At 38.4% G+C, this 17,756-nt stretch overlaps 2 protein-coding genes across 2 annotated transcripts; both read right to left on the reverse strand.

The window, feature by feature from the left end:
• Positions 1–2,688: 2,688 nt before the first annotated feature.
• On the reverse strand, positions 2,689–10,253 carry tmem18 (transmembrane protein 18). Its single transcript, XM_084953784.1, has 5 exons — positions 10,082–10,253; positions 9,817–9,934; positions 3,601–3,655; positions 3,400–3,493; positions 2,689–3,306 (listed from the first exon to the last, which is right to left on the reverse strand). Exons 1-5 carry the CDS (start codon positions 10,172–10,174, stop codon positions 3,208–3,210), a joined length of 459 nt encoding a protein of 152 aa, XP_084809910.1. The 5' UTR covers positions 10,175–10,253; the 3' UTR covers positions 2,689–3,207.
• A 2,630-nt stretch (positions 10,254–12,883) lies between these two features.
• Positions 12,884–16,623, reverse strand: LOC146371745 (required for drug-induced death protein 1-like). Its single transcript, XM_084954312.1, has 2 exons — positions 16,188–16,623; positions 12,884–14,003 (listed from the first exon to the last, which is right to left on the reverse strand). The coding sequence occupies exons 1-2, from the start codon at positions 16,608–16,610 to the stop codon at positions 13,866–13,868; spliced, it is 561 nt and encodes a 186-aa protein (XP_084810438.1). The 5' UTR covers positions 16,611–16,623; the 3' UTR covers positions 12,884–13,865.
• Between the last annotated feature and the right edge of the window lie 1,133 nt (positions 16,624–17,756).

Raw genomic sequence — 17,756 nt, forward strand, 5'->3', positions numbered from 1 at the left:
ATCCACACATATTTCCCTCCCTGGATTAAAAAATTTGGGCAGGCGGCTACTCCACTTGCTCCATAAATCCTTTATAGGACCCAATTTATTCTCCCTGCCACCTGAACGGGAAAGACGATCGTCAAATCTTAGGGCCTGATTAATTTGGTGGAATCTTTTATGTGACATTGTAGCAGGAAAAATAACACGTCCTGTCACCCCATCCCACAGGCTTTCTGTAGCTTCATGTTGAGACCTGTACAGGCCAGCCAGGATCAGCAGGCCCATGTAAGCCCGCAGCTCCTCCTCTCCTACGTCCTTCCAATCTTTTACCGACCTTTTCCCCTGCAGGTTGGTAAAATGCCGGATTAGCTGCATAAGGTCCTCCGCAAATAAAACATCAAAAGCACTCACGGGGCTGCTGATCCTAGCAATTGCGTAATGGGTTGGTCCTGGGGTTAAAATGGAAGAAGGAAAAAATCGCAGGGTCTCTTCGTGTGTGGGACACCACAGGATTTCCCCATTTTTCGATCTCCACTGACTGTCAAGCTCCATTTTTGCCTCTTCCTCCTCCTCCTCCTCAGACGAGCTGCAAGGCTCCTCATTACCTGGCAGAAATTCCTCCCCTTCTTCATTGCTAGTGCTATCTTTTTCGCTTTCGGAAGACTGCAAGACTGCAGCAACATCCTCGTCTAAATTCGATGTGGGCTTCATCGTGCAGAAATGACCAGTGTTGCAAAATCCTCAGTAAGGAAAATCGCTATCGGTGTCCTTTTTTCTCTCTCCAACGGTATTTACAAGAACAATGGAGATGGACAGACCACGTGACTTTCGCGCATTGCATTGTGGGTACGAGTAGCAACAAAATCAAAACACTGCATCAAGCGCTAGCATTTCCAGCACCGGTAATCGTTAATTCTGAAGTTTTAATCCCTACTTGCATTTTATTTGCCCCCAAAACAGTTATGTACAAAACGAAGGAGAACACGGCAGAGACAAAGACAGACTTGACGAAAAGGCAAAAAAAAAAAAAAAAGTACGAGGAAAAAAATCAAAGGAGTGAAAGGGTTAGACCTGTGGAACGCCAGGACTGCCATAATGAATTCATTAAATACACCATTAAATAATTAATTAAATGCGGCAATAATTAATTAAAATCGGAAATAATTAATTACATAAATATTTACGACACATGTAATTAATTAATTATTGCCACAATTATTTATTTATTTATTCCACATTTTTAATTAATTATTGCCACATTTAAATAATTATTTAATGGTGTATTTAATTAATTCATTTTGGCACAGTTGACTCCTATTAAACGCCAGGACTGCCATAATGAGTTAATTAAATACATCATTAAATAACTAATTAAATGTGGCAATAATTAATTAAAATCGGAAATAATTAATTACATAAATATTTATGACACATGTAATTAATTAATTATTGACACATTTAATTATTTATTGACACATTTAATTATTTATTCCACATTTTAATCAATTATTGCCACATTTAAATAATTATTTAATGGTGTATTTAATTAATTCATTTTGGCACAGTTGACTCCTATGAAATGCCAGGACTGCCATAATGAATTAATTAAATACATCATTGAATAATTAATTAAATGTGGCAATAATTAATTAAAATCGGAAATAATTAATTACATAAATATTTACGACACATGTAATTAATTAATGAATTATTGCACATTGGAGTTTTGCCTACATCCGGTGATGAGAGTGCTCATTTCATCCTAAACCTATTTTTCATGCCATTAGGTATTCAAGGGAAAAGCATTATAACATGTCAGGATTACAGTATATTTGAAATATATGATTATAATAGAACTCAATGGGCACAAAAAAGGTACGAGAGCAAACAGTGTTGGCATATATGCCAATATCCTTTTCTATACACCAGTCTTTCTCAAACTGTGGTACACGTACCACTTGTGGTGCTTGGGCTCTTCTGGTGGGAAACGCATTAATACTCCAATTTCTTTCTTAAGATTAAATGATATACCATTGTGGAGGTATGCAAAGACGACACGGGTCACATTGATGATAAAAACACAGCCCTTTTCCACGGTGCCCCGATCCTAGCCTCCATCGATGAGGCCCCTGGGAGAATCGGTGGGGGCGTGGGAGATGCTGCTGGTGAGTCGGGAACTATTGTCTGAATGCTGAAGCTCCTGGTAGTCAGGAGAATTCAATCTGCTTCTTCTGCGGGTGAGTGGTAACCCTTCGCTGCCAGCAGCGGGGAGTTGGTGAGACCAGCTCGCACCGGCATGTCGGAGAAAGACATGAGTGAAGAGAAATCCCCTCTCATCTGTTCCTAGCAAGGAGTGTGCTCTCCATGAGCTCGAGAGCGGTACCATCACCCAGGCCGTAAAGGGAGTAGCACCGCAGCAGCGCCTTGAGAGCGGTGTATTTCCCATGTAATCGCATGGCAGGATGCTAAACAGACCAAACTTCAGTCAGGAGAACAACTGCAATATAAGGTTAGTCATTAATATACTGCTGCATGGGCTGGGTTGTAGTTACATCGTAAGGTTTTAAAAACTGAGCTTTAAAATGAATAGTGATGATAAAAACCGTGAGAGGCCGACAGTGATCACTGAATTATTTAGGGGTTTGTTCAGATTAAATAGAACAAGATACAAAGTGTTACAACATGTTAAAAACACAACAGCCTTAATAAATGCAGAGTAGCCATTTATTTTATGAGGTGGTACTCATTGTGAAAAGTTTGAGAACCACTGCTATACACCACACCATAGAGGGGATCATTGAATTTTAAAAAATAATCCTAAAAAACACACCCTGGCCAAGTTTCATGCAACTAGTCTTTAAAATGACTGATATATTGATAATCAAAAAATGAGCAAAATGAACATTTAGGGTAACAGACACCTGGACAATTAAAACGACAGTCTTTTTGAGGGGAGGGGGTGCATTTTAACATGCTTTCACACGTTAAATACAAAACACTAAGTGTCCTTGGTCTTCAGAAATGTCATAGTGTACACAGGTTTTTAACAGTCACAGCCAAAAAACAAAAAAGACACCCATTCCTCAAATTAACCGACATCAATGAAAAAAATCCTTTTTAAGTCATAAGATGGAACTGACTTTCCATTTCCAAAATTCGGGATTAGCAAATCCGAGTGTCCAAATTCCTCCAAATGAAGCCCATTTATGGACATGCAGAGACGGATCAGTCATTCTTCTCTCTCTTCTCTCTGCGGGCCTTTCTCTTCAGCTGAAGGGTCTTTAGTTCAGTCATAGTGGAAAAGGTCCTGTACACCCACACCATCTGTCAAAGTATATTGTAGAGGGAGGGTTTGATTTTTTTTCTTTAAAAAAAAAAAAAAAAATCATATATGCCGAGAACAAGTGCCAAACATACCACGATGATGACAGCATTAAGAAGAAGAGGAATCGAGAAAACCAAAGATATGAACATGCCCTTGGAATCAAAGTACTGGAAGTTTGAAAAGGACCTGCAAGAAACAGTGAAGCTTAAGAACATTTTCTTGGCTTTGACATATCGCCTGTAATATTTAGCGCAACAGTAGTAAAAGAAAATATGGGTGATCAATGGTGTTACCTCCAGTTTCTGGCAGCCAGCTCGTTTAGATATTCAGCACTATAAACCAGGCCAACTGTAAAGAGAGGGGATATCAGCCACAGGTTACACATGTACTACATGTAAACATCAAGTCATTTACATTTAAAAACTGCTGAAAAAACGTGTAAAAGGTATAGCAGATTTACTAATAATGATTAATAATAATAATGATTAAGTTAACCGGTAGCTTTGAGATTTATCAGTATTAATTAGGCTTAATGTTAAGAAGCATTACACTTTTTAACTGTAGCTATTTTACATCATCACTATGAGCCAGTAAATATGTTTTGTGAGATTTCAAGATCAAAAATGAGGGGTTGGGGTTTGTTTTTGCAGTTTAGCCATGAGAAAGTGTTCAAAAAAATGTCATTTTTCAGACATAGTTTTGAGAGGCATTTGCAGACGGTGATAGTTAAGATAATAAACACTGGAAATGTTGGAAAGTCTGGTTCCTGATTGCATCATTGCTTGGCTGGTTTTGTGTGCAGCAGGGATTCTTGCTCTGCATCAAATGGTCCTATTTTCCCTACTGTGAGGTCTTCTTCTGACTTTGGTGCTTTCATGTGTTTTAGGTTGACATGGAAAAAAATTACGCTTCTCAGAGTGTTTCAGCAACACACTGGTAGGTTTTTTGTGTGCTTAAAGCTTTACATGTTAGCACTACTGCTAATGAGTACATTTTGTAATGAATCCAGGTCAGTCTATATAAAGAGCATTTAACAGTTTCTAATACTATCATCATCATCATGCCACATACATCAGGGATGTCAAATTAATTTCGAATTGCGGGACAAATACACCCCATTTTGGTCTTAAGTGGGGCAGACCAGTGAAACTCCTCTTTCTGTCAGTGTAAAGAAGTTTGGAGATAATATAATATAAAAGAGAAGTGCAATTTTAGTAAGGCATTTCAGTTTTTCTACTTGAGAAAGAAATGCTGCTTTGGGCTTAAACATGTAATAAATAAATGTGTAAAATAACAGAAAGAGTTCTGTTAGCTCATTGTGCTGACTGTGATTATAATGCAGATCAGCAGATTTGCACGGAGCCCCTCTGATGACATGGTGCAAAAAATAAATAAATTGTGGCCACAAAATACTATTTCGAGGGCACGAAATAGGTATAACGTGCGCACGAAATGCTAATTTGTGGGCACGAAACACTTGACCGATAACCGTGATCCTTCCCAGGCCCTTGCAGTTGGTTGACAATAAAATCTATCCCGGCGTCCAGGTCGTACTTACGTCTGTAAATCAACTGGGCTCTCAATATTCTGTTTAAATGTCTCTCTGTAATAATGGTTCCTTGCATTGCCAGCCTAAAATAAAACTCAATCATACTGTCTCTGTCCATGGTGTATAGGTTTAGCCTACTCTTATGCTTATGTCTCTACGCAGCTGTCCAGGAATTGTATCAATATGATGTGCACACATTATCTATTTTGTTGCCACAAATGCGTAATTCGTTGTCACGTTATACCCAATTCGTGCCCACAAATTAGCATTTCGTGCGCACGAAGTAGTATTTTGTGGCCACAATTTTTTTTTTTTGGGCCATGTCATCAGAGGGGCTCCGTAGATTTGAATTGAATTGAGATAGTTAAAAAAAACAGGAACTTATTGTAATTTCACTGTTTATCTGTTACTTTCTTACTACTTTGGTGTAGTATGAATGGCCACAGTGGAGGTCATTATCAGTAGGAAAAGCTGTAAAACCAATTTTCCAAAGCCGTGCAGTAAGCCAGATTTTAGTATTTGGTGGGCCGATTCTATCTGATGTATAACACATCTGATGTAGAGTGTAACGTAGGTATAGCTGTGTATAATGTTGTCACTTGAACTCTTCCGGGGCAACTGGTTCACCTTTGCTGAAACTATAAAAAAATATCTAAGCTACCAAGATCTGTAACATCTATATGGTCATGGATTTAAATATTTACTGCAAATAAAAAGTACAATTTCTTTTCCTGTGTATTTTCATATACATACCGTCTCACTGAGACTGGTTAGTAAACCATTCTTACATATGTAAATATAACGCAATGTTTGCATGTTGATATGCGCATTAAACGGGCACCAGTGAATTTAGGTTTTAAGAAATCTCAAGTTTTTATTTTCTTATCTGGCACGCTGTTACCTTTCTCCACCATTAACTGAGGGTGGAAGACGGACTCAACAGATGGCAGATACAGGGGAATCTGTGACACAGGGATATTTTGATACATATCCCTGTACATTTTATACATATCTCCATACAATTTTTCTATTTTCCTATACATATTCTGTACATTGTTACCTGTATATACGAACTTCGGTTGCTAATGTATATAGGACCACCTTGTATCTTCCTTTTATATTTTATTTTCCCTTGCTGTAAGATCTCTGTAACACTGAAATGTCTCATCTGTGGGATAATAAAGGTTTATCCTACTCTATTCTATTTTATCCACACATTTGTATGGTAGATACAAAGAACCAGGCTTTTTAAGTCATTTACCTCTTATTTTCAATGCTTAGAATTAAAAGCTCCTATTATTGATATTAATGTGCGGGTTAAAGTGTCTGACCTGTAGCAAAACGTTGAAAGTCATACCCTTCCCTCTTTTAGTGAAAATGTAAATGTGTGGTTTTAAAGATAGCAATTGTGGGAGATTTTAACATTCATACTGACAAGCTTCAAGATAGCGGAACAAAAGCATTAAATTATGTCCTCCATAACTTTGATCTAATCCAGCACATTAGTGAGCCAACGCATAATCGAGGACACACTCTGGACCTACTTATTAGCAAAGATCTAAATATCTCTAACATTGCCGTTACTGATATTGCATTATCTGATCATTTCTGCATTTCATTTGATAGCAACATCTTAGCCAATATACCTAATCAGAGTAAGATCACTGTTAAAAAACGCTTCTTTGGAGAAAACTCAGCTGAATATTTTAAACTGATGTACACTTCCACCTTGTTTAAATCACCAACATCCACCAACACACATTCAGTAAACAAACTGACAGATGATTTTCTATCCAAAATCTTAGACATGATGGATAAGATTGCACCATTCAAGGTTAAAACTGTCTCTAGTAAAAAGAAATCTCCGTGGAGAAGTGATCCACTGGTATGTAATGAAAAAAGAGAGTGCCGGCGTGCTGAGAGAAAATGGCGGAAAACTCGACTCCAGGTTCAATGCGAGATATATAAAGAGAGGCTGAATAAGTATCAGCTAGCCCTGAAGGATGCAAGGGAGTCATTTTTCTCTGAGATTATTCATAGAAACAACAACAATGCTAGGACATTACTTGCTACAGTCGAGAGATTAACCACTCCTCCAGTGGCAATAGCCCCTGAACTAAGCTCCACCAGGGCCTGCAATGAATTTGCCAGCTTCTTTATTGAAAAGATCTTGAAAATCAGAAGATCGATTGGCACATTAGTTTCAACCCCAATACCGACATTAAGCCCAATTAGCACTTATGCAGAGAAAATGACTCACTTTCAAACAATAAATCAATCAAGTCTCGATAAAATTATTGAGAATCTAAGCTCTGCCACCTGCTGCTTGGATATATTACCGACAGGTTTTCTTAAAAAGGTCCTCCCAGCCATCAGGGAAGATCTGATCCAAATAGTTAACGCATCCCTCCTATCAGGTGTCTTTCCCAAAGCCTTAAAAACAGCAGTTATCAAACCAATATTAAAGAAAAAGAACCTAGACAGCACATTAATGCAAAACTACAGACCAATCTCTAATCTTCCATTTATTGGTAAAATTATTGAAAAAGCTGTTTTCCAGCAGTTAAACAGCTTTCTCACAATGAACAACCGCTTTGATATTTATCAGTCTGGTTTTCGTAGGCACCACAGCACCGAGACAGCCCTTGTCAAAGTGTTTAATGACATCCGTATAAATACTGACCGTGGGAAATCCACAGTATTGGTACTACTGGATATTGAACCTATCCAAACTCTTAATAAATGCATTGAGCAAATTAATAATTGGATGTCTCATAATTTCCTTCAACTGAACAATAACAAAACTGAAGTACTTATCTTTGGACCCAAAAAAGATCGATTAAATATCAGTAATCAGCTTAAACTGGTCCAACTAGAAACTACCGACCAGGCCAGAAATTTAGGTGTAATAATGGACTCAGACCTGAACCTCCAGGGCCACATAAAAGTTATAACAAAGTCAGCCTTCTATCACCTGAGGAACATTTCTAGGATTAAAGGACTGATGACACAAGGAGACCTAGAAAAACTCATCCATGCATTTATCTCTAGTCGCCTTGATTACTGTAACAGTATCTTCACAGGTTTACCCAAAAAAATCAATTAGACAACTGCAGCTGATTCAGAACGCTGCTGCTCGTGTTCTCACTAGAACCAAGAAAATAGAGCACATTACTCCAGTTCTAAAGTCATTACACTGGCTCCCTGTAGCTCAGAGAATAGACTTTAAAGTGCTTTTATTAGTTTATAAATCTTTGAATGGGTTAGCACCAGAGTACATTAGGGATCTGCTATCATGGTACAAACCATCTAGATCAGTCAGGTCCTCCAGCTCTCGTTTATTGACCGTCCCTAGAACCAGAACTAAACATGGAGAAGCAGCTTTTAGTTTCTATGCTCCCCACATCTGGAACACATTATCGGGAGAATGCAAAGCTGCAGAGACACTGAACTCTTTTAAGTCTAAAATTAAAACTCACTTATTTAGACTTGCTTATGGCTCTCTACCTGTTTGTTTTAATTTTTTCATATAAATTATTGTCTTGATTATTGTTTTATTGTAAATGCTTTTTTGTAAATGTTTTCTTGTATTTTACTTTTATAGTGTTTTGTGTTTTATTTTTTGTGTTTTATTTTAATCCTGTAAAGCACCTTGAATTGCCTTGTGCTGAAAGTGTGCTATACAAATACAATTGCCTTGCCTTGCCTTGCCTTAAATCGTGCTTGATGACATCAATAATTGAGCAATAATTCAGGTAGTTAGGTTTATGAGTTAATGGCAGGTCAATAGTAACAATTGACAGAAAACACATGTATAAAAATCAATGTAAATATCAGCCAATGATATGAGCCGTACCACATACAGGATGGGGTCATTGCTGTCCTGTGTGATGATGCCTTTCAATGGCCTTCATGTTTCCCAGACAATACAACTGAGAACCTCTTGGATGTTACAAATTGGTGTATTTACTGTAAGATAATGCTACAGATTGTCCAGGAGCCAAAGGCACAGTCCCCAATCTCATCAGGAGCATGCCCAGGCATGGTCAGGGATGCACAGAAGCACATGGAGGGATAGACACCACTCAGGCACATCATTAAGGAAGTTGCATCAACCTTTGATTTCAATTTTTAATTTTCATATTTGGTGTGATTTAGAATTCAGCTCTCAAATAGTGGATTGTTTTAGTTCCCACTTACTAGGAATAAAAATTGAGAAACGGAGAACTTGAGAGCTGGTTCCAATTTTTCCAAAGCATCAGAATCATACGACACTGAGTTTATCAACTCCTTTATCATTGCTTGCAGGTGCTGGAAATGCAAACTGACTGCAAATCAGTAAGATCATACAAGCACATTTGGTGTTGCCATAAAAAGGGAGTCATGGGAGAGATTTGGGAGGTGAGAAGCGGTCCAAAGACTTGCTTAATTTGACAGTAACAGCTAGCTTTAATGTCTGCATCGATTATTGCATGATTAACATGATTATTTCAAGTAGGGAGTGGAAACACCAGCAACATTCTGAGACATCTTTCTACTCGACATGAGATCCACTTATCTGATCTTACGCCATACATTTCTCGGCCAAGCAGCTCATCTTTTACTGACACCAAATTATAATAAAATCAAAGGCACATTTTACTTGCCTAAGAAAGCCTAAACGGGAATGAATGTCATACAAATATTCTCTATTTTCCCATTGTTAATGTTAATTGAGAGACTGATGCTACAGCTAACAATAGGCAGTAAGCTTGTTTGGGATTTAAGATAATAAGACAGCTGGGTATATATAGAACTGGGTAAAAAAAAACGATAAAGATGGATCAATAATGGCATAATGGACGCTTGTCTAAAGTTGTTTTTAATAAATTACACAGCGTGTGTCAGTACAGACTTTTAACGTGATTATCAAGTTTCCTTCTTTTTTTTTGAACAATGTAGTTTGTTTTGTGACACGTACCTACGAGCAGGAAGTGGCAGATCTGAGCTCTGTAATACTTGCAGGTGAGCAAAGTCAGGAACAAGCACACAGCATGAAACACCAGCAGACCGATAAGCCAGGACTCGGACCACTGCACCTGCATACCAAGACAGAGACACACATACACAACCGTTAATGGAGCTGCCAAACTTGAATTAAACTGAAAGAGACTCCTGTTAGCTGTAATAGCTGAAGCGTAGTTTGCTAGTCTCCGCTGGAATCGGGGAAACAAAATTGAGCTTACCGACATGAAGAAAGTCCATAACGACGTTATTCTTAAATTGCTGAATCCGTCGATGGGGATACTGCTAATATTGTCTGCTTTATTGACCGTCATCTTCTAAAAATATTAATTCTCCTGTGTGTAAACACCAGCACACTGCGGAAGTGACACGTTAAGTCGCAGCCGTTTGACGTCACAGGACGATTAGTTTCTACCAATGACTGTAGAAAACAGTCGTCGTAGTAAAATATAATAAAAACTGAATTAGAATAAGATTGCTAGGCAAAAAAAAAATAAGACTGGAAAAAATAAGTTGAAACGTCATGATTTTTAGTTACCGAATTCGACATTTCGAGCTACAACCTGAAATGTTGACTTACCAAAGGAAGAAAGGTTGGGAAAAGAATCCATGGGTACATAATGACATGTGAAACATTAAAATACTCAAAATCAAATATTTTTTCGGTCTAAGATTGTTTTTCATTCATTTTAATTTTATTTTGTTTTAAATCTGATTGATTGTCTTTGTTACACTTTTTCGTACTGCGTACTCAGCACAAATAGGGTGTCATCAGGTAAATTGGGGCATCAGGTAAAATGAGCCGTTTAAGGTTTAAGTCTCCAAGCTCTTTAATTTTTTACGGCCAATGGCCGTAAAGAATTTTCAAATTGTTGGCAGAACTGTACTTTAACAAAACAAAACAATTGATTTGATTGCTCTATAGTTGCTGTTGTGGGTGGGGAAATGCTTCACATCCAGCTTGGTGAAAAGAACTGAGGAGTGAGTGGTCTGGTTGACAAATCTTTCTTGAAAATGATAAGGTTGATTAAAAAACAGGGAAGGAAATATACATTGATTAAAAAAACGGGCTAATACTTCATATTGTGATCGTTTCCACCAGATAGCAAGCATTTTCTTTCTTTAGCTATCTTTTTTTAAATAAAAATGCATTTTTTATGGGCAGCTCAATTTACCTTAATGAATTGTGGTACATTGAGTCACCCTTTTCAGCTTAAATGAGCCTCCTTCAGCATTGAAATTTGATGGTTCCTTTTATCAAAAAAACAGTAAATATATCAATACATGTCAAATCATATACTAGATACATTTTAACATCTCCTTTCTAATTGTGCAGATCTAAAGTTTGTGGGTGCTTTAGCCTTGATGTAGTATGCATTGTGAGCAATGCACACTTAAATGCACACACACACACACACACACACACACACACACACACACACACACACACACACACACACACACACACACACAGGAAAAGATGAACTAGCCATGACCAGTTCTCCTCAACCAAGGTAGGTTGGTGTAGGTCTGTGCAGGTGAGAAAGGTGAAACTACCACTTGCTTTCTTAACAGCCTTCAATGCGGAAGGTGTTTTCAGTTAAACCATGATTATCTTCAAAGGGAAACGACTACGGTGTGAGTGGCTCCAACATTGCCCTGAGAATGTTACTGTTCAGGTCTTAGTTAATAGCAGGATAAATGCTGATCTCTTCTTGGAATGGGGTCAGTTGTTTGTTCAGTCATTACCTCAGGATGACGCCAGACACATCTTGCTACTAATCTGACAGGCAGGACAAAAGCTACTTTTTTCTCAGTTTTCTGCCCAGCATGCAGAAAGGCTGCCACTGTTGAAAATGCACAGGCAGGGTTCAGAGGGACAGGAATGTTCCCCTTAAACAAACACATCCTCCAAGAAAGTGCTCTTGCTCCCAGTAAAACAACTGAGAGACCCCTTCCACTTACTTCCCCTTCCCCTTTCAGCAAACCCCCAGACACCACAAGCACCACCAGGCAAAACTCAGACACCACTAGCCACTGCCCAGCCGACCCTAGAATCCCTCAGCCCCATTCATCACCCTGCAGTGGTATCCGAGGTGCCCCTAATCTTTACATTCTTGGATGCCGAGGCGGTAGGATCTGAAGAAATAACAGTCAACTTTGAATGTGTTCCTGAGGAAGATATGGTCTTTAACCTGTTCATACCTCAACTTGTGTTACATTCAGTGATCTGTGTTCCCTGCCAAAATGACAGGACTGTCAGGAAGAGAGCTAAGCCTCCATCATGTAGACTACATTTCCACCAAGGCACTGAAATCTAAAAAGAAAGAAAAGACCAGAAGAAGCAAAGGCACAAAGAAGAATGACATGCCTTTCAAAGCATGTAACGCAGTCTATTGAGACAAAAGTGACCCCCTGTGGGAAATGCAGCGCCTGAGTCCATGAGACTTGTGGAGAAGAAAACGGTATCTGGGCTGATGGTGGATTCTTCTGTAAAGTCTCTAAGAATTTGTCTTTTTGAAAATAGAACATACAGTTGTTATGAAAATGTTCTAATAATTAATTAATTCTAGTTGTTTTTTAGTAAAATGGTAAATGGCCTGTATTTGTATAGCGCTTTACTAGTCCCTAAGGACCCCAAAGCGCTTTACACAACCAGTCATCCACCCATTCACACACACATTCACACACTGGTGATGGCAAGCTACATTGTAGCCACAGCCACCCTGGGGCGCACTGACAGAGGTGAGGCTACCGGACACTGGCGCCACCGGGCCCTCTGACCACCACCAGTAGGCAACGGGTGAAGTGTCGTGCCCAAGGACACAACAACCGAGACTGTCCAAGCCGGGGCTCGAACCAGCAAACTTCCGATTACAAGGCGAACTCCCAAACTGCCAAAGTTGTTATTCATGAATTATTAAATCAACACGTGAATGTGTTATGTTTGTTAAAATGAGTTCATTCTAATAATAGTAGTAATAATAATAAAAACGTCAATTTCTCTTCAGATGCATTCCTAGTAATGCTTTATTTTAATCAAAAGTACAAACATCATGAATAATTAATAATTTACAAATGATCAAATCTACACACATCTTTAAAAATATCTTAAAAGTCAGAATATTTTGTTCCAAGCAGAGAATTCTTCAAATCTTGGGCGTCACATTACAGTATTTACAGCAAAGTTATATTTTTGTTTTTTAATTTATATTAGTTTATTTAATTTGTTGTTGTTTTTTTTAATTGTATCTTATTTAGTTAGCTTTCTGTTTTTGTAAAGGCTTTTGACCGTAAAAGTCATGTAGCCACCACCACCCACCAAAAAACCCAAAATGAAAAACCTCCTCATACTTGTGTTCTCAAATTTGCAAAAAAAAAATTAACTATTAAAACTATTACTACTAGTTTTGAAAGTAGAAAAAATATTTATTTTGTTAGTTTTCATTTTTGGTTTCAGTCTTATTTCATTTCGTGTTTGTTAAGTTTTAGTTAATGTCCTTGTTTCACAGCAGAATTTGTACACTAAAAAGCACCTACGTTGTGCCACACAGAAAAGGACTGGGCCGGTTCCTTTCTGTTTACTTGCTTTTCCAGTATTACTGATAATCACCTCCTTGTTAAGTCTTTCCTGCTTGCAAATCCCTTAAAGAGGTCTCTGGCCTGACTCACCTCACCTGCAGCTACGGTGAATATTCCTGTTATTGCTGCCCTGCTATAGTTTCCACATGCCCACATAATCCCTTTGAACACATGCAGACACTTGTTTTAAAAAGAAGTGTTTTCAGTATTTAACCTAATACTTAATAAGATTTTATGATCTTGCATATTTCTGCAAATATGACCATGCAGTAGATCTTGTAAGATCTGCAAAAGCAGGGAATTTGAAAATGTAATCTGAATTGCACAATCATTATTCACATTTTTAAAGTCTTTGGTAAGAGTCTGCGAGTTACTGGTACATATAGTACGAAAACAAAGTGGAGGAGATCGACAGAGCTCGAATCAGGTCCTGTTCCTGCTCGGGTGAAAGTCAGGGACAAAAGTAGCAGCCACCGTGATGGGAGTGGAGTATCCGAGAGCAAAGCTGTAGAGACCAAGCATCAAACACTTCCATGTGGAACGCAGCGCCTTGCCAACATTCTGAAAGATAAATCGGAAAAATTACTTAATAAATCCACCTATCATTGACCACATTTTTATGATCTATAAATCGACTAATCCACTCATTCAGAGAAGGCAAGAAAGAAAAGAAACAAGCAGCGGTAACAAATGTGATTGTTTCCACACAGGTCATAATCATTTTTACTTTCGCAGTATTCAGACGCTGCATCAGTTCTCAGAGATTCTTCAAAACGCAGGTGAAAATAACAGAAAATCGAAGTTAGGACATAATTTAAGTGTGCGTGCTTTAGAACAATGGTGCAGCAGGAAGAGTGGCACACTGTGAGCACAATCCTCTTCTGTACTCTCTGGACAGGAAAGAGATAACTGGCTGCAAAGGATGCAGGAACAGGAAATGCAACAGTCTGCAATTTAAATTAATCAGTAACAAAACCAAAACACACTAAAAATCTGAGCACCCTTTTATTTATGATTTATTTACCTGGCACTGATAAGAATCTTTAATGGTTACAAGAAAGACAGAGCTCATTTCCTTATAAATCACACGTGAGCACTGGTTAAAAAGCAACTTGTTCTTTCCAAAAGGAGCCACAAGCCTTTGCTATGTTTCCTGCCTCTAGATTTCCAGCTGGGGTTTGTTTTGTCTCATGGTCTAGTGGTTTATACATTTGCCTAACAAACAAAAGGTCCCCAGTTTGTTCCTGGGAGGAGACACAAATCTCTTTAGGCCTTTTGCCATGCAGAGCTAAGAAGAAATTCAAGTTATCATCTTGAAATTTTAACTTGTTGACACAGAATTCTGAGTAAATTGAAATTTTGAGATAATAAACCCGAATATTTGACTTATGGATGGCAATTTTTTCAGTAGTGAAAAAAGCTTCCATAGAGGAAAGACATCCGGTGTACAACTCTTCCAAATCAAACATGGGGATCTACCCACTGTGGCGAGCCCTTGTGAATAAGGAAGTAGCCAGAAGTATCTTTATGGGAAATAATTATGATAATAATTATGATAAACAATTCAATAATTGTAGAAAGTAATGATAAACATTAAAAAACAAATGAAGAAAGTGGGGAGCATGCTGTGAGGATGAGAGAGTTAATAATTTCAGGATAATTTATAGAAGCGATCTTGGCCATTTTGGTCATTTAAATTTGAATCATCAGCTTGCAAAAGATTTATTAGCCCTTTGTTCAATAAACAGCAGAATGTCTGAATCATTAGTTTAAGGCTCATTGATCACATATTTTTTTAAGTGAAAAAAAGATGGAGGCAGAGATTATTTTCAACCTACCCAAACCAGAACTACAAGAAAAGACAAAAGTTTGAACAGTGTAAGTTTTCTCTTGAGTTCACCACATCATTATATTTTAATGTTACTTAAAAGAAGAAATGACTCCCCATTAATAAAGAATTTGGGAATTTGCTCTTTGGAAGTTGATTCATGGACTCTTATGTTTTGAGTTTGTTTGTTTGTGCGTGTGCTCATGTTATGTTCAGGTCATGAGATAAGGTTGTTGTAAAATTGTTGCTTTCCTATCACTCACGTGTGATGGTTATAAACCTCTGCTTAGTAAACTGACTGTAGATGTGCACAGGGTTAAATACAGACATGCACTTGAACTGAGAATGCGAACGCTGAGAAGTTTGAGTGCAGGCTGCCTTCATACAGGAAGTGGGAAACTCCTTTGAACAGTATGTCCTGAGCTCTATTGTGTTTGCCTGAACTGTTGTCCACCTCGGTGCACGTTTCACCACACGGCTGACACATATGAAGCTATGAAAGATCTTTAGAGAGAATCATCTCTGAAAACCCAGAAGTTAGTCCTATTTGCCAAAGGAAAGGCCTCTAAAATATGTGCGTCATCATATCAGCCTTTAATCTTACCTATGATAAAAAGCTCGTTGTGATTATTTACATTGGAGCATCTTAATCTCAAGAGACTTTACACAGTAATGCTGAGAACTGTTTTATTAAGAGTCGTTTAAACCTTGATCAAATAAAATAATTTGATTGCAGCTGATTGATTTCATACTGAAAGCATTTCAACTTACCCACACTGACTCTATGAAGAAGAAAAAAAATTAGGAGAAAAACTGTCATTAGGCTGGATACACACAATGAATTTGCAACTTTATACTTGGATTTGGAAAATTGCACTGTTAGAAAAAAAAATGTGTAAAAATAAAAATACACAAACCTTCTTGACTTTTTTGTAGTTTTCCTTCTTCTTTTTCTTCTTCTCTTCTTTTGCCTTGGCTTTCGCCTCATCATCCACCAGCGGCTTGTACCTCTCTGGCAGGAAGGCGAAAAGTGTTTCTCTGTGGCACTTCTCGTGTTGCCTGCTGCTGTCAGCTGTTTGCTGCCCGTCGTTGGACAAAGATGGATCCAGCATCTCTGGGTGATCAACGCAGTCCACATGCCGCTCATACTTTGCTGCACTTCTGCTGGGACTCTCGCCTGATGCTGCTGCAGGTGAATCTCTCTGAAACAGCCTGGATGGAAGAGACTTGGGCTTCATGTTTACCCGATTGTTGCAGTTCTCTGAGATGTAAGGAGGGGGGAAGAAAGGCACCAGATTCCTCAGGAGGTCAGGTTTGTTGTCAGCAGACGTTATGTGCATGAGTGGAAGTGCATTCCACTGGACCGCCTTGTGTGCTGGGATCTGGCTCAGAGCCCTTAAAGGTGCAAATCCTTCCTCCTCATTAGGCTGACCTCAATAGGTCACAGGGTTTCAGTTGGAATATTTTAATGAAGTGCACTGAATAAAGTTTACCGCAGAGCAAAGTGCAAATCAATAAACTACCTTTTATCTGCACTTTTCTTAGTTTAGGTTTAGTTCAGAGCTAAGGGTAACAGGGTTTCAGTTGGAATATTTTAATGAAGTGCACTGAATAGTTTACCGCAGAGCAAAGTGCAAATCAATAAACTACCTTTTATCTGCACTTTTCTAAGTTTAGGTTTAGTTCAGAGCTAAGGGTAACAGGGTTTCCCACTCTAGTCCGGCTTAGAGCATTGCATCTCTAAGCTGTTTCTTTAGACTGTCTTAAAAATAGCTTATAGCATTTTAAAGAGAGTCATTTTTTTCTGTTTTCTCTCAGTACTGTTTATATGTGCACAACATCCATTCATTCATACTCTTCTGCTTATCCTTGTCAGGGTTGCAGGGGCGCTGGAGCCTATCCCAGCTAACATAAGAGGCAAGAGGCAGGCTACACCCTGAACAAGTCACCAATCTAACGCAGGGCTAAAACAGACAGACAACCATTTGCAATCAAATTCACACCTATGGAAAATAAGACAATTTAGACCTATGGACACATTAGATTCATCAAAATAGCTTAACCCCACTAAATGCATGTCTGTGGGAGGAAGCCGGAGTACCTAGAGAGAACCAACACAGACGTGTAGAGTTTGCATGCATGGGTTAGGTTAAGTGGCAGTTCTACACTGGTTGCAGGTGTGAAAGTGAGCATCAATAGTTACTGCCTCTCAGTTTTACTCCTTTGCTGGACAACCAGCTAACATAAATGTGCCATCATCGTGCATTTATGTCCACACTCATAAAGATGGAATGAGAAGTGAAGCCACAGCAGAAGTGACTTAAACCAGAATTATTTTTAATAGCCACAGGATAAGGGAGCAATATCCTGCAGAAACGCTCAATTTAACAGAGTCAATTTTGGATCCACTGAATTGTAATTATCAGTTTTTTTGCCAATGAACATAAAGTTTCACAGTCTGATGAAGAAAGCAACAGCATTCAGCT

The sequence above is a fragment of the Perissodus microlepis genome, chromosome 15, assembly GCF_051167445.1.
Source record: "Perissodus microlepis isolate ML-2025 ecotype Zambia chromosome 15, ASM5116744v1, whole genome shotgun sequence".
NCBI classification, from domain to species: domain Eukaryota; kingdom Metazoa; phylum Chordata; class Actinopteri; order Cichliformes; family Cichlidae; genus Perissodus; species Perissodus microlepis.